The following is an 18,138-nucleotide window of genomic DNA, read 5'->3' as shown; positions in this document are numbered from 1 at the left end:
GGAAGAGATGTGGAGGGTACCTACGTGAGTCCCTCACAGGGAACATGCCCTCTTGGGAGAGGCTGCGGAGGGTATCTGTGTGACCCCTCACAGTGAAGATGCCCACTTTGGAGAGACTTTGGAGGGTATCTACGATAGTCCCTCACAGTGAAGATGCCCTGTTGGGAGAGGCTGTGAAGGGTATCTGTGTAAACCCCTCACAGTGAAGATGCCCTGTTGGGAGATACTGTGGAGGGTATCTATGATAGTCCCTCACAGCGAACATGCCCTTTTGGGAGAGGCTGCGGAGGGTATGTGTGTGACCCCTCACAGTGAAGATGCCCACTTTGGGAGAGACTTTGGAGGGTATCTACGATAGTCCCTCACAGTGAAGATGCCCTGTTGGGAGAGGCTGTGGAGGGTATCTGTGTAAACCCCTCACAGTGAAGATGCCCTGTTGGGAGATACTGTGGAGGGTATCTACGATAGTCCCTCACAGTGAAGATGCCCTGTTGGGAGATACTGTGGAGGGTATCTACGATAGTCCCTCACAGTGAAGATGCCCACTTTGGAGAGACTGTGGAGGGTATCTACGATAGTCCCTCACAGTGAAGATGCCCTGTTGGGAGAGACTGTGGAGGGTATCTGTGTGAACCCCTCACAATGAACAAGCCAACTTGGGAGGGTATATGTGTGAAACCTTGCTGAGTAGCCTGCCGGAGTGAGAAGCCCAGCACAGCAGCTGCAGTCTGACCTTGTGGAGGAGGTCGGTGTACGTGTTGCCGGGGGTGGGGTTAGGAAGGGGTAAGGCGGGACAGGCAGGAGAGGGGAGGGGAGGGGAGCTGTCAAAAGGCGCTGAGCAGGAAGGGAGAAGAAGCTGTGAGAGAGCCTGTGGGTCGCGCCGACAGTCTTGGGGAGGGGCAGAGCGATATTCATATCAATAGGCAATCATTGTGTTTGAAAATAATCTCTGCAACACTCAAAAAAAAAACCTAACCCTGAAGCATGAGCAGGATCCTGGCGGTAAAGACCACCCCGTTCGGCGACCAGAAGCCGGGCACCAGCGGCCTGAGGAAGCGGGTCAGCGTCTTCCAGTCGCAGCCCCACTACGCCGAGAATTTCATCCAGAGCATCTTGTCGGCGGCGGTCGAGCCGACCGAGCGACAATGCGCCGTCTTGGTGGTCGGGGGAGACGGCCGATTCTACAATAAACATGTCATCCAGCTCATCATCCAGATGGCGGCGGCCAACGGGGTAAATAAACACTGCACCCACTCCACTGTTAACATCGTAACCCCCATCCTCAGTAACACACTGCAATTATTTACTGTGCAGGGGAGACATCACCACAGAAAATAAAGCCACGGCACAGAAATAGGCCCTTCAGCCCCTTTAATCTGTACTGTGCAGCTTTGAAACAGAGCCGCCTCTTAGAAATGTCCTGTGGTTTAATTTTGTCCTTCCACCCAGAATAGAGGCTGTATTGAAATTGTCATTTTTTGCTTTTTAGCAATCGGTTATGCGCCTCATTTTTAAATGCTTCGGTTCATTTATTTAATCATATTGCAAGGATTATGTGCCGATCCAATGTGTTAGTCAATTGCTTTGCAAAACGTTGAATGTAAATTAATCTGGTGGGTTAATTTCAACACTGAAAATGGTTTTCTATGCATGCGTGGAAGGGGTATGGCGAATTACTTTCCAGGGGTTCGCCTTTTTGATTGGTTAGATGTATTTTAAAATAATTTTTCTTTGTTGCACTTCTGCAGCTCTCTTGACTTGCTGTCCCTCTTGGCAGTTTGGCCTCTGACATTTCTTCGTAATAAGATACTGGCGTATCTGCCAGCCATATAGATTTACTACCAAGGATTTTAAACTACTTTTGTTGGTTTTCTGCATCGTGTTTGTATATTTTCAAACCTCTCGCAGTTCCTGCTCAGGCTGTCTGGAATGCTGCAGGCCCAGTTGCCATGGTAAAGGGGCAGGACAGTTGCTCAATAGGTGAATGCTCGTGTTGCAATGAGCAAAAGTCACTGCAGCATTTGGAGGAGGTGGCACGTGTTATTTCTTGCAAAAATGAAAACATCGCAGAGCAGGTTTAAAGCAGGGGTGCAAAGTAGAGCCCAGAAATGAAAATCTGCCTGAAATTCTACCGTAGCCTTGGATCCAGTGGAAAGGTCTGAAATGTAATACACAGCCAGGTTTAGAGCAGCTGTGCCCGCAACATACTTTTATGTTGCAAGAAAAAACCCTCAAATCGACCCTGATTTTCTGAGTGTCATAATATACACACAAATATATGATGGTGCGTTGACACACACTGACTGACACTGAAAGACCAATCAACACCAAAACACAGCAGCCAATCACAAGACAGGACACGGCCACTATAAAGCCAGAGGGCACTAGTCTTCCCGCTCATTCGGGATGCAGCCTCTGAGACAGCCAGAGCCCGTAATCAGTAGCACGAACATGTACCATGTGCTAGCAGTATAGTCTGGTCAGGTTAGCCATAGGTCTTCAGTCAACCGAATATAGTGTCGACCCACAATGCAAGTATGTTTAACAGCTCATAGTTAAATAAAATAGAGTTGTACTTCTACAAGTGTTGGTAGCCTGTCTCTCTCACTGCTCTAGTAAACGCAGTCGTCGGAGACCCAGCATACCCAACACATCACTGAGAGGTTCAATGAGTAGTTGAACACAGCAATTCAGGTTGGTAGGTGTCCAGCCTAATATTTTTGTCCCTCAATCAATATCACAAAAACATGTTATCACATATTGTGTTCATGAGAGCTTGCTGTTTGCAAGTTGGCTACTATGTTTCCTACATTGCAACAGTGCAAAAATACATCATTGATTGTAAAGTAGCTGGGACATCCTGTGATTGTGACAGGCACTGCATTAATGAATGGAGTATGCACTAAATACTTGTGTGCTTCCTCTGTGGTTTAGCGAAGAGGGAGATGCGGACCCAAGTATGTCTTCGGTAGTAGCACTATTGTCATTTAATTGTTGGATTGATAAGATCAAGGACTCCACTTTACCCTATCACCATTTCTTTCAATCTCTGCTACCTTTCAGTGCATAATAGGCCTCCCTGTCCACTATAGATAGAGGAGAAAATGGAGAGACTTCAAGCATCCGACCCTCTCTCACCTGGTCACTGCGGTGTAGAGCTCACACAGATCTCAGCCACTGAGTGGTCTGCTGGATCTGGTTCTCCATGACAGCCACCAGCCTCTTGGCAGAGGAAGCCTGAGACATGGTAGAATGCATGTCCTGTATGGACTTCTCCATGCTTCACAGATGGCTGCACAATAGACCTTTGCAGCTCCCATAGATGTTCTATTGTTCTATCCTGCAACTCCAGGAAATTTAGTGTGGCCAACACCAGAAGCTCATCATAATCTAGGGCTCAGGATGGACTTGGCTTCTAACAATCCTCCGCCTGTCAGGGCTCAGAGCTGTCACAGCCTCTGTCAGCTGTTCCTGTCTGTCATTGAGGTACTCACCAGTTTGTGACTCTAAACCGATTCTCAAATGCAAACTCATCAAGTTGAATGTATCTGTGGCTGTGATGGCTGCTGAGGAAAGATGTACCACTATATCCTCTGAAACTTGAGGTCCTCCACCTCAGAGGTGAACTGTAGAGTCTCTGTCAAGGCAGTAACCTGACAGTCTGGAGTGTGAAGGCATGCATGGAGAAACAATTAGCTCTTTGGCCTTCCCAATCCCTCCTCCCATCTATGTGTGCAACATCTGTTCAGGGGTGGGATCACATTCTAGTCCTCCTAAAACATATTTCCATTAACAATGGCCTGGCCAGGAAGGTCAGGCCAAGAGCCTCCACTACAGCAACTGCCAGGGGTCTCAGGTGTGACCTATTTTCCTTAGTGTTGTGGGTTATTTCTCCTGCAGGCAGAAGGGAAGAGTAAGTCTCCAGATTATGATCAACTAGCCCTCTCCTTGCATGGCAGCTCTCAGGTGCATGATGGGTGCTCTTTCTTGCATGTCCACTCTCATAGACATGGAAGACCTTGGAATTGGAAGATAGGCAGATGCCTATCACTCAAATCCAGTATTCATCCTGAAGTAACTGCTCCTGGGACATAGTATTTATTTGTTTATCTTGCCAATCACTCCATGCATTGAAACCCATTTCATAATAATAATAATCTTTTTATTGTCACAAGTAGCTTACATTAACACTGCAATGAAGTTACTGTGAAAAGTCCCTAGTCGCCACATTCCGGCGCCTGTTCAAGTACACAGAGGGAGAATTCAGAATTCTCAGCTGGTACAGGAATTGAACCCGCGCTGCTAGCCTTGTTCTGCATCACAAACCAGCTGTCTAGCCCACTGAGCTAAACCAACCCCCCTGACTTCTTGTCCACTGACAGTCGCAGCATGCTCATCATTCACTCAGACTTAACCTGATACTGGAGGGGAGGTCATTGACCCACTTTCGAGCCAGTTGCACTGCAGATCTCAATTCCAAAAAAGGTCATTTTGGGGGGGGAATTTGAAACATTAATTCTGTGTCTCGCTTCACAGATGCGACCAGACCTGAGTTTTTCCAGCACACTCTGTTTATATTTCAGATCTCCAGTATTCGAGGTGTTTTGCTTTTATCCCAGTTGCTTAAATCTATTTATATTGCTGAAGGCCTATGTTCATGGAACCAATCTGGCAAATCTTTTTTCCCACCTCCTCTAAAGCTTTCACATACTTCCTAAATTGTGGTGCCCAGAATTGGACACAGTTCTCCAATTGAATTGGTTAGCACTGCTGCCTACGGCGCTGATGACCCGGGTTCAATCCTGGTTCCGGGTCACTGTCTGTGTGGAGTTTGCACATTTTCCCCATGTCTGCGTGGGTCTCATCCCCACATCCCAAAAATGTGCAGGGTAGGTGGATTGGCCACGCTAAATTGCCCCTGAATTGGAAAAAAATAATTGGGCACTCTAAACAAAAAAATCCTTTCTCCGATCGTTTCCCATCAAAATCTTCCATTGTAACCATCTTCTCTTCTCCCGCCGATGCTTTCCTAACTTCCACTTAAATGCATCTAAAATATTTGCTACCACAGGGAGTGGTTGAAGTGAGTTCCACATTCTGGATGAAAAAAAGTTTATTTTCGATTCCCTAATTCATTTTTTTGGTGTAAGTCTTGTATTGATGGCCTCTTGTTATGCCCTTCTCAACATGAAGAAACATTCACATTCTATCAAAACCTTTCATAATTTTAGAGATTTTGTATTTGGTCACCTCAGCTTTCTAGTTTCAAGAGAGAAGAGTCCCAACTTGTCAGTCGGACACGCATACATTTCTGGTGTCATCCTTGTAATTCTTCTCTGTACCCCCCTTCAATGCCTCTATTATTTTCATAATCTAACGATCAGAATTGCAGGCAGAACTCCTCAAGCTCAGTGCAGGTTTAGCATTTATTCCCTACTTATCAATTCTATCCTTCCAGAAATATCTGCAAGAGCTTGGTTTGCATTTTTCTGGCCTTGCTAATCTGTAATGCAACCTTTTGTGATTGAAGCTTTTGTACTCCAAGATTTCTTTGTTCCTCTACCCCATCAAGACTTGCACCTTCTAAGTGACAAGTGACCTTCCTATTCTTTTTACGAGAATGTACTACCTCACAGTTATCTGTGTTGAACTGTATTTTGATTGACAAGGGTGTTAAGGTTTATGGGGATGAACAAAATAGTGGGGTTGGGGCCACGATTAATCCAGCCATGATCTTGTTGAATTGCTGAGCAGGCTTGAGGGGCCGAATGGACTCCTCCCCATAATTCTCGTGTTCTTGCGATGTCTTAGAGGATTGGAGATGAACGAGATGGAGGCGAGTAATGTTATGAGGGATTCGAAAACGAGGATTAGAATTTTAAAATCAAGCTATACCTTGACCAGGATCTAGTGCAGGCTAGCAAGCACAGGAGGATAGGAATTGCTGTGCCTTAAGATGCAAGCAGCAGAGATTGGATGGCCTCATGTTTATAAAGGGTAGAATGTGGGAGGCTAGCCAGGAATGCCTTGGAATAGCCAAGTCTGGAGGTAATGAAGGCATAATGATGGTTTCAGCAATAGATGAGCTGAAACAGGGTTGAGGTTGGGTGATATTATGGAGAAGGAAATAGGCACTCTTAGTGATGGTGCAAACGTGAGGGCCGGAACACATCTCTGGGTAAAGTATGACACCCATGTTACGAACAAACTGGCTTAATCTCAGACTGTTGTCAGGGAGAGGAATGCAGTCAAAATAATAAAAACAAATTACTGCGGATGCTGGAATCTGAAACACAAACAGAAAATATTGGACAGTCTCAGCAGGTTTGACAGCATCTGTGGTGAGAGAGAAGGGAGTTAACCTTTCGAGTCTGAGTGACTCTTTGAACTGGAACTGGGGTCAGATTTACTACCGTGGTGGGGGTTGGAGTGGTGGGGCTTTTTCTTTCCACAGAGGAATGGAGTCAATAGCTAGGGAATGGAGATGGAGCAGATTCCAAAAACAGTGGCTTCAGTCTTCCCATTATTTAATCAGAGGAAATTTCTGATAACCTTTTGGTTGTGACTCATTAAACTTATCGCTTGAATGTTGTTCATCTTTTTAAAATGTGTGGACCAGAACAGGTGCCGGAGTGTGGCAACTAGGGGCCTCTCACAGTAACTTCATTGCAGTCTTGATGAAAGCCTACTTGTGACAATAATAAAAGATTATTATTATATGATGGGTTATGAAAGGTCATTGGGGGGGGGGGTGTGCAGCACGGTGGCACAGTGGTTAGCATTGCTGCCTACTGGGTTCGAATCCCGGCGCTGGGTCACTGTCCGCGTGGAGTTTGAATGTTCTCCTCGTGTCTGCGTGGGTTTCACCCCCTCAAACCAAAAAGAAGATGTGCAGGATAGGTGGATTGGCCATGCTAAATTGCCCCTTAATTGGAAAAAATACTTGGGTACTCTAAAATTAAAAAAAAGATAGGTCATGGGGTGTACCTTATATGTAACTTACGTTGTAGAGTTCTGTTAGGTTCCAGTGCAATACATTGCAAATCACAGTATACATATCATGTTTTGTTGGCTTTTCCATTGTTAATATTATTTATGGCAAAATATACTTTTCACAATACGAGGCTACTCCTACTGTTTACTGGTTTATTACTAGTCCAGACCAGATTTAAGCGTTCATATCCATCACATTTCAAGATACTTAAACTATTTTTTCACATAAATTAATTTGGAAGAGTTGTTACTTTTATTTTAGAAAAACAACGAATGTTTGCAGAATATTTTTTAAAAATGGTCACCTAGGCAGCACGGTGGCACAGTGGTTAGCATTGCTGCCTACGGCACTGAGGACCCGGGTTCGAATCCCGGCCCTGGGTCACTGTCCGTGTGGAGTTTGCACATTCTCCCCGTGTCTGTGTGGGTTTCACCCCCACAACCCAAAGATGTGCAGGATAGGTAGATTGGCCATTCTAAATTGCCCCTTAATTGGAAAAAATAATTGGGTAATCTAAATTTATATTAAAAAAAATGAAAAAAAAAAAATGGTCACCTTGATGAACAGTGATTAACAAGCTAAAAGGCAAATATTTTCCCCAGAAACAAAACAATAGGTAATTCATGTGTGTTTCATTGTAAACTATTCCTTTATGTTGGTAATCTAAAAGAAATCTGAATAGCGATACCTGAAAACAGATAGGTCACAGGTCTGTGGGTTTTGTTGAGGTAGGAAGGTCGCAATGATGGTTGGTTTGTTAAAGGTAACATGGTGAAGGATTTATAGAGGGAAGAGTTTATGATTGCTAGAGGATAAAGTTCCTTGATCAAGTCAAGTAAGTAAATCCGCTGATGTGAAAACGTGTAATTTATTATTTTGTATCGTGTAGAGATAAGAGTTACAGTGCCTTGGCTGAATATGTTGTGCCGTGCAAAGTGCCCAGATTGAAAGAATACTGATTGATCTGAGGCCATGATTGATCTTTGGCCCGCAATACCATTTGTGTGACCAGCGCCTTTCATGTCATTAAGCTTGAAACTTTACGAACAAGAAGAATTAGTTAATTTTTATACCAAGTTTAGAAAATCCCTCATGCAGTCAATCCAATTTCAGAACTGGTTGGCACAATTGTGCCCCCAGAGCAATCCAGGCAACTCAGAAGTTCAACTAAATTCAACTCTGTAAAATGTAGGATGGCGATATAGCCCTATTCCTTACACGGTTTGGGTCCTCAATTAAGTACTTAAATTATGAAATCTATATGAACTTAAGTGCCTGTAGCATGGACATAGTGTATTCTACTGTCCATGTTTGTTACTACATGGTTGTCATATGTTTCTAGCTTAGTTACATCGTCCGCTTGTGAATTTTTTGATGTTTTCCTTTGGGCTGCAGGCTTATTTCTTGAATAAAATACCTTAAAAAAATATATATATATGTTGAACTGATTGGACTAGGGTGCATCTGATCTTAACTGTTCTTTATATTCACCTTCCTGGGAAATCATAAGCGACTAGGCCATTCATATCAATCGATGCCTGACTTAGTCAGAACCTTCATAGAGACTTGAAGAAGGTGGAGACTGGTATGACCAATCATTCAAGAATCTAAACGTAAAATTTGACATATTAGTTTGGCTTTTTTCTCTGAACCATGTCAGGCTGGTTTTGAATCTGAATGAACTAAATTGTGTTAACACAGTTATTAAATCTGAAAGCTAAATGCTGCAAGTACCAAGGTTTAAAACAGTCATCATACAACAGTCTGCTGCGCCCACGACCGAAATGATTGACCCTGACCCTCTGTTTGATTATTCAAGTATTACCGTTTAACTTTCCTAGCTATTGTATTTTACAAAGCTTTAAGTTAAAGGTGTAAAGATCTGTGTTACTGCAATTTATTTATGGTGTGCTTATAGAAGTAAGCAATTAGTGTATCACACAGAAAAGAGAAAGTGAGTCATAAAATAGACCTTAGACTGCCAACAGATCAAGGAAATTCATGATTCTTTGGGGTTCTATAAGCTTACACACTGATGTGAAAAACTAATATATCAATAATAAAGCAACTCAAATGTAGCAGTATTTTTTTCTCTTGTGTATTAATCCTAAACTCGTAAAACAAGCACTCCATGCAGTTTTAATTGAAATTTTAAACACTTTGATTCTGCTTGTCCTGATTTTTATTCTCTCCATTTTTAACGTGCAGTTTTCTTTCCGATGTAAAGCTGGCACACCACAGTATAATTGCAGGAGTGTTAAATTGTCAGAGATGTTGGGTGAGATTCTCTGTTGGCTGATGACGAAATCGGGAAACACGATTTGCAGAGAATAGGTTCCGACGCCAAAATCGCGGCAGGTGCTGATTTGACGCCAAATCGCAATTCTCCGTCACCTCAAAAACGGCATCAGTGTGGTCCAGGACACACGTACAGAAAACACCGTTTGCATATTATTTCCGGGCCCTCCTCGATTCTCCACCTTCGATGGGCCGAGTTGCCGATGGCGCGGTTCACTTGTGCTTTTTAAAATTGTGAAACCAGCATCATGGATGCTGAGGGAGAGAGAGGAGGTCGAAAAGTGTCCAACTTTGCTATAGTTTGCCAACAGCTGTGTTGCTGGCTGGGGGTTTCTGCCAGGGCCGGAGGGAGTAGCAAGGGGTGGCCAGGAGGTGGGCTGTGGGGTTGGGTTAGACAGACACGGAACACCATTGCTACAGCTGGAAAGAACACCATGCAGCTGCCCACGCTGCTGACAGCCCACTGTGAACTTAGGGCCACGGGTTGTATCCCCCCCCCCCCCCCCCCCCCCCCCCCAGGATACTACCCGAGGTAACCTCTGGCCCCAGCCGACCATCCACGGGATGGGAGCATCCAGCGCAAGCAGTGCCACCTTGTTGGATGGGTTGAGTGTGTGTGGGATTGTAATGTGTATAAGGGGCTGCAGCTTGTCAGCCTCCCAAGTGTCAATCATGGACCCGGCTAATCCCACACCGTTTCTCTTTGGCATCGATTGTGTTCCATGTCGAGCTGGTGCTAGCCCCTCCACAATCGATGAATCGGCGTCATTTTTGATGTCGTGAAAGTCCAGACTCCTGCCCTGGCGTCAACACTGAGGGCTGGATTCTCAGATCCTGCGGCTATGTCCGCAGGATCCGTCTGGTCTTACAACCAAAAGTTCGGCGGCATCCCCGCACCGATGCTCTGCCCGGTGGGGGTTAGCAGCCACGAGGCGTAAAGCCCCCGGCTTTACCTGCGGATATGGCCGCAGAATGGCACTGGCCACGCGTGGACCCGGCCTGACAAAAACTGCCTCCCTGTAACTCCGCTCGCCACCCCCCACCAGTCCCTCCAGCCGCCGCCGAAGGCCCCCTGCCAGCGGAACACCCCCCCCCAACCCCACTGGCCGCCTGTGGCCCTGAAAGTTGCGATCCATACCCTCGGGTACTTGGCCCATCAGCGGCGGAGCATCGGGGGAGGGCCTGAGGCAGTCCCAACAGTGTGCTGCGTACTCCTCGAGTACACTGTTTTTGAAGGGACGGAGCATCGGAAAACCGGTGCCGCCCACGATTCCAGTGTAATAATGAATTCTCCATCCGATCGCCGAACGCGATTTCGGCGTTGGTGATCGGAGAATCCAGCCCTTAGTCTCCGGGATGGAGAATGCATCCCTTTATTTTCCGATGAGATGTTAAAGTTACAGGCAGTAGATCCCACAGCACATTTTGAAGAGAAGCAGCAAGTCGATCTGATAACCTGACCAATGTACCTCCCTCTGATAACAGGACCAAAAACCTTAATTGGTCATTCATCTCATTTGGTGTGGGGTCGTTCAGTGTGCAAAATTGCTGTCATATTTCTCTTCATATTTGGATATTAAATGCTTGGTGTTTCTTTGAGAGCATTATGAAGTTCTGTATAGATGTAACAGCAACAATTCATTAGCTGTAAACTAATTTTGAACTTGAAATACACCATATAAATGTGGTAAGAAGTCTTACAACACCAGGTTAAAGTCCAACAGGTTTGTTTCAAACACTAGCTTTCGGAGCACTGCTCCTTCCAGGTGAGGAAGGAGCAGTGCTCCGAAAGCTAGTGTTTGAAACAAACCTGTTGGACTTTAACCTGGTGTTGTAAGACTTCTTACTGTGCTCATCCCAGTCCAATGCCGCAATCTCCACATCATATAAATGTGCATTCTTCCTTTAAAGTGAAGGCCACAGTGATGCTACATGAGAAGGTGATGACTGACAATTGCTGTCCAGAGTACATCTCAATTACCTGGACATTTTAAAACATTAATTTAAATCCATATTCATGATAAAATAGCATTGCAGTGTACTTAGTGTTTTTTTATTCTTCCATATGCGCCCTCACAATTACGTTGGTCATATGTGTGTGTACATACTTCCACACTTCATACATACCAATAAAACTTGTGCAATGAAGGACTATCCCTCAGTGTTGGGTGGGGTGACTGGGTTATGGGGATAGGGTGGAGATGTTGACCTTGGGTGTAGAGTGCTCTTTCTAAGAGCCGGTGCAGACTCGATGGGCCGAATGGCCTCCTTCTGCACTGTAAATTCTATGAAACTATGAAACTATATGTAATTGCCATACAATGTGTATTGGGGCTAATATATTCGTGATGAAAGTTAATGAGCAGAAAAACATTCTAGTAAGGAAACAATGATTTTGATTGTTCCGAAGTAAACCAAAAGTGGCATGAGAAGCTGAGAAAACTGTTTCAAAGTGCAGGGAATCCTTGTCTTAATTAATAAAGAAATACAGTACAAAAGCAAGGAAGTTGTTGTAAAGCAAGGGGAGACAAATGAGTTCCTTAAAAGTCCTTTATTTCAGCAACACCATTATACATGCACAGGGCCCAGTTATCTTTCACCAGGTCCTCTCTCCTTTTTGGCTGGCTCTACAACAGCCTGCCATTTATACTAATGCAGGATTTAAAAAATATTTTGAGTGCCCAATTCACTTTTTCCAATTAAGGGGCAATTTAGCGTGGCCAATCCTCCTTACCTACATATCTTTTTGGGTTGTGGGGGCAAAACCCACGCAAACACGGGGGGAATGTGCAAACTCCACACGGACTGTGACCCAGAGCCGGGATCCAACCTGGGACCTCGGCGCCGTGAGGCAGCAATGCTGTCCTATACGAGTGCAGGATTAACTCAGTCCAGTGAGTATGGGGAAGAGTTATCTCCAGCTGGATGAGTCCTGTGCAAGTCATTACAGAAGTTATGCTTAACATTTAAAAAGCACCAGGTTAGGCCTCATTTGGAGTTGTTGCGTTCTGTTCTCAGCACCATACTTTATGGAAGATATCAGGACCTTGTTGAGGGTGCAAAAGAGATTTTTGATTTTTAAAAAAGGTACTAGGGATTAAGAACTTTTGTCTGAGATCTGAGAAGCTGGGACATTCCTCCTTAGATTAGAGACAGATAAGAGGAGATTTGATAGAGGTGTTCAAAATTAAAATGGTTTTGAAGGATTAATTAAGGAGAAGCTATTCCACTGGCAGAACCAGAGGACACAGATTTTAGGTAAATAATTGGTGAGAGAGCGAGAGGCATCATGAGGTAATTGTTTTCCCACGCAGCAAGTTGTGATCTGGAATGCACTGTCCCAAAGGGTGGTGGTAACAGATTCAGCAGTAACTTTCAAAAGGGAATTGGACAAATATTTGATGGGGGGGGGGGGAAATTATAGGGTTATTGCGAAGGAGCAAAGGAATGGGTTGAATTGGATAGTTCTACCAAAGAGCTCGTACAGGCACAATAGACTGAATGACCTCGCTCTCTCTGAACTCGCTCTTTGCCTTCCATCTGTGCTCAATCATGTTGTGATTCTATGATTTAATTTTAAAATCTGAGAAATGCCGGAGAATCGCCGCAACCGCGCCACGCCGCCCCAGCGCTGTCGCCCGATTCTCTGAGGTTCAGAGAATCGGTGCCATTTGCGCGTTTAGCGTGGCACCGGTCGCGGGCCGCTGCACGGGACCAGGCTACCGATTCTCCGGCCCGGATGGGCTGAGCGGCCATGCGGAAACAGCAGAGTCCCACCGGCGCCATTCACACCTGGTCGCTGCCAGCGGGAACTCTGCGCGAAGGGCCGGGGGCGGCCTGTGGGGCGGGTAAAACGCTCCTTCACCCGGTTGGGGGGGGGCCTCTGATGGGGTCTGGCCCACGATCAGGGCTCACCGGGGCCTACTTACTTCCGCTTCCGGCCCCAGAACCCCCACGCCATGTTGCGTCGGGGCCGGAGCATTGAAGAAGTCCCCCGCTCATGCGCGGGTTGGCATGGCCCAACTGCGCATGCGTGGGTTGGCGCGGCACCCATTTGGCGCCGGGAAGGGAGGCTGGTGCGGCATGAACTGCTCCAGTGCCGTGCTGGCCCCCTATGGGGGACAGAATCGGTCATCCCTGTGCCCGTTTCGCGCTGTCATGAAAAGCGATGGCGTTCACGACGACACAAACACTTAGTCTCCATTTTGGAGAATCGCCCCCAGATATTGAATATTTTGGAAAAACGTGTTGTTGCCAAAAACTGAATATTTTGAAGGCAGCCATAGTGTGAATTGCAGCCGCCAAGAAACACCCCGCTAAATGGGCCATTCAGCGGACTTTAACTGAATTGCACCCAAGAGCTTAGAGGTACAATCATGTGGAGTACAAACTCCCACAGTATCGAAATTTGTAGTTTTAAAAAACTGATTTCGGGCAAGCATTTTTGAATAGCTTGTAGGTTGCGGCATACAGTGAGTTTCAGTTCAAATGCAAACAAAATTTTAGTTTGAAGAAATGTTCACATGCACCAGAAAGGGCTGCCCCAAAATAGGTGCGAACACAGAAATCAAATATAAAGTATTTTCTGACTATATTTATGCATAGATTACCAATAAAATGTTATTTTATTTGACAAAGAACTGAAGGCTGACCTTCCTGTTATCTTCAGTGTGAGAAGTGATGCTGCCACCTTTGCTCACACATCCGCTTGATCAGGGGTGATGTTGGACAGCTGGATTCTCATTTTAATTGTGCGACTCAGTCGGCTTTTGTTTTTTGCTTTAGTACCTGAGTAGCGGAGGAAACCACTTTCATTGAGGCAAAAGGAAGGAGCTCATGAACAGGTTTCTTTGCTCGTGCATTGAGCTGCTCCAAACATGAAACAACAGTAGTGCACTGAAGGGTTGTTTTAGTGGGAATCAACGGTCATGTCAATCAGGCTGTCATTGTGCACTGATCAATCACCTGGCCTGGCTGTAATGCAACTGGGTTGCAAACCCACATATTGTACTCATCTGGTGGAGGGAAGTGCTCCAACAAAGAAGAGTGCAAGCCATGCAGGTGCTGTGTAATTCCACTGAAAATATTCTCATTGGGGTAGAATTAACTTCAGTGAGAAAGTCATTCAACGTGGGAAAGCAGTCGAAGATCTTATTTTCTACGCACGAAGGCGAAAAGCAAAATTTCTTTAACAGCAATGAAATCCTATGTCTTGCAGTGAAGATTGCAATATCCTTGCCTAGTAGTGACAGGTTCACTTCAGTTGGCCTTGTGTAAAAGTATCTACAGGATATGCAAGTCTCAGAAACTATTAAGTGCTGGTTAACAACTCAGAAAATTGACATTTCTGATACACACAGAACACCAAGAGTGCGTTGCACCTGGTGCCAATCCTGTTACGCCAAGCGCATAGCGGGAGAGGCCAAAAATGGGTTTGGAGCCCGGCACGATCTGGATCAGACCCTCACTGGGCATGAGTAGCCCTCCTATAGCCACACATGCATTACTGAGTAGCATGTCTGGATTAATACTAGCAAATGTTAAGATACTATCACGCACAGTTAGTCATTCAGAGCCTGTGACCTCTGGAATTAGGAAGAGGCACACAGTCACAGTTACATTGGCCAGCTACATGGCATCCACACATGAAGGCTCCCTCACTGTCATGACACCGTGGGCTAGTGTGCAGTCAATTCCAGTCCCACTTGACCCGGAATCGCAACAGGTAAAATTAGATTTTATTTAAAATACCCGAGATCCTTGGATGATCCCCATAAACTAGTCACCAGGGGCGGGATTCTCCCCTACCCGGCGTGACGGAGGGTGCCGGTGTAGGGGAGTAGCGCCAACCACTCAGGGGTCGGGCCTTCCCAAAGGTGGGGAATTCTCCCCACCTTTGTGGGCCAGCCCCGCGCCGGAGCGGTTTGCCCCAGAAGACTGGCACAAAGAACCGGCGCTCCCGGCAGCGGGGCTGGCCGAAAGGCTTTCGCTGGTCGGCACATGCGCCGGCAGTGACGTCAGCGGCAGCTGGCCGCTGACGTCACTGCCGGTGCATGCGCGATGTGGGGTTCTCTTCCGCTTCCGCCATGGCGAAGGCCGTGGTGGCCGCGGAGGAAAAATAGTGCACCTAGGGCACTGGCCCGGAGTCTGAGCGGGGGGGCCCCGATCGCGGGCATGGCCACCATGGGCGCACCCCCCAGGGTTCGATCGCCCTCTGCCCCCCCAGGACCCCGGGGCCTGCTCGCGCCGCTGATCCCGCCGTTCCAGAGGTGGTTCAAACCTCGGTGGCGGGAGAGGCCTCCCAGCGGCGGGACTTCGGCCCATCCGGGCCAGAGAATCACCGCAGGCGCCTCTCCGATTGGAGTGGCGAGATTCATGCCACCGCCACATCCCGGGTGGCGGAGAATCTCTGCCATGGCGGGGGCGGGATTTTCGGCGGCCCCAAGCGATTCTCCGACCCTGCTGGGGGTCGGAGAATCTCGTCCCTGGTCCCTAACTTTAACATAAATAACCTTTTATTATGTACACTATTATAATTAAATGGTCAGAAAATGTATCTGACTATCAAAAACCTCTTGCCTAACTAACCCAACTCTCTGTGCAAACACAGTGGTTAGTACTGCTGTCTCAGCGCCAGTCACCGGGATACAATTCTGGCCTTGGGTGACCGTGTGGAGTTTGCACATTCTCACTGTATCTGCATCAGCTTACAGTTTCCCCCCACAATCCAAAACTGTGCAGGGTAGGTGGATTGGTCATGCTAAAATTGCCCCTCAGTGTTCAAAGATGTGCAGTTAGGTGGGGTTATGTGGATAGGGCGGAGGAGTGGGCTACGGTGGGGTGTTCTTTCAGAGGGTTTGTGCAGACATGATGGGCCAAATGGCCTCCTGCACTGTAGGAATTCTGTTAATTCTATGGACACACAGATAAAGAATAAGGAAAAAAAAATAATCAAAACAGAAGGACAAAGATCTTTGCACTGGGGTGAGTTTGGTTAATGTCTTTCTGAAGTTCAGCTTGCATTTTGACACTTCTTCGTTCTAGGCTTGAAATGGTTGTCTCTATCAAGGTTGTCTGCCTTCTCTGCAGATTCAGCATCATTCTAGGTTCACAGCAAAGGATGCGTCGTGCCCTTGTCTGCTTTCAGAACAATAAAGTAGTTCTTTCACTTTAGCAAGCAGGAGAGTGAGAGAGTTCCTTTCACTTCCAAGGTCTATGCGCTTCTGCCTAATTCTCTCTGAAAGCATTATGCAGGAACCAGTCTCGGACCATTGTTGAGCAGAACACTGTTCCTGGCCAACCCAGGTTGGTTGCCAGCCAACCAATCAATCTGACTTCCCATTTCCAAAAACAAAACCAAGGATCACAATGCCCTAACAAGCAGGCTGCTTCAACTTTGAGTCTTTTGCTTAAAAGCACGTTCTGAATGCGGGTCCATGGTCCAAAATAACTTAGAAAAAATGGGAATAAAGAAATAAATGGGAAGGCCTCTTACATTACCTTAAATATCCTGGCCAAGTCCTTAATAGTAACCCTCTACTCAGAAATAGTGCTCACCTATGCCGCTGTGCTGGTTTGCAGCTGTGCCTCGCCACTGTTCCGTGCCTCACCTCACCACTGTGCCGTGCCTAACCTCACCACTGTGCCAGGCCTCACCTCACCACTGTGCCGTACCTCACCTCACCACTGTGCCGTACCTCACCTCACCACTGTGCCGTACCTCACCTCACCACTGTGCCGTGCCTAACCTCACCACTGTGCCAGGCCTCACCTCACCACTGTGCCGTACCTCACCTCACCACTGTGCCGTACCTCACCTCACCACTGTGCCGTACCTCACCTCACCACTGTGCCGTGCCTAACCTCACCACTGTGCCATGCCTAACCTCACCACTGTGCCGTGCCTAACCTCACCACTGTGCCATGCCTAACCTCACCACTGTGCCGTGCCTAAACTCACCACTGTGCCGTACCTCACCTCACCACTGTGCCGTGCCTAAGCTCGCCTCTGTGCCAGGCCTCACATCGCCACTGTGCCGTACCTAACCTCGCCACTGTGCCGTGCCTAAGCTCGCCTCTGTGCCATGCCTAACCTCACCACTGTGCCGTGCCTCATATTGCCACTGTGCCGTACCTCACCTCACCACTGTGCCGTACCTCACCTCACCACTATGCCGTACCTAACCTCGCCACTGTGCCGTGCCTAACCTCGCCACTGTGCCGTACCTAACCTCGCCTCTGTGCCATGCCTAACCTCGCCACTGTGCCGTGCCTAAGCTCGCCTCTGTGCCATGTCTAACCTCACCACTGTGCCATGCCTCACATCGCCACTGTGCCATGCCTCACATCGCCACTGTGCCATGCCTCACATCGCCACTGTGCCATGCCTCACATCGCCACTGTGCCGTGCCTCACATCGCCACTGTGCCGTACCTCACATCGCCACTGTGCCATGTCTAACCTCGCCACTGTGCCGTGCCTCACATCACCACTGTGCCATGTCTAACCTCGCCGCTGTGCCATGTCTAACCTCACCACTGTGCCATGTCTAACCTCACCAGTGTGCCATGCCTAACCTCGCCACTGTGCCATGTCTAACCTCACCACTGTGCCGTGCCTCACATCACCACTGTGCCATGTCTAACCTCACCACTGTGCCATGTCTAACCTCACCAGTGTGCCATGCCTAACCTCGCCACTGTGCCATGTCTAACCTCACCACTGTGCAATGTCTAACCTCGCCACTGTGCCGTGCCTCACATCGCCACTGTGCCATGCCTCACATCGCCACTGTGCCGTGCCTCACATCGCCACTGTGCCGTACCTCACATCGCCACTGTGCCATG

General features: G+C 47.2%; 1 protein-coding gene across 1 annotated transcript in view; it reads left to right on the top strand.

The window, feature by feature from the left end:
• The first annotated feature begins 811 nt into the window (after positions 1-811).
• The window catches only part of pgm1 (phosphoglucomutase 1), a 94,075-nt gene continuing 76,748 nt past the window's right edge, over positions 812-18,138 (top strand). Inside the window, exon 1 of the mRNA XM_038794494.1 lies at positions 812-1,233. Within this exon, the coding sequence (XP_038650422.1) occupies positions 985-1,233 (249 nt within the window). The 5' untranslated portion in view covers positions 812-984. The remainder of the gene's footprint in view (positions 1,234-18,138) is intronic.

Source organism: Scyliorhinus canicula, chromosome 4 (assembly GCF_902713615.1).
Source record: "Scyliorhinus canicula chromosome 4, sScyCan1.1, whole genome shotgun sequence".
NCBI lineage: Eukaryota > Metazoa > Chordata > Chondrichthyes > Carcharhiniformes > Scyliorhinidae > Scyliorhinus > Scyliorhinus canicula.
This window is presented reverse-complemented; position numbering and strand designations above follow the sequence as displayed.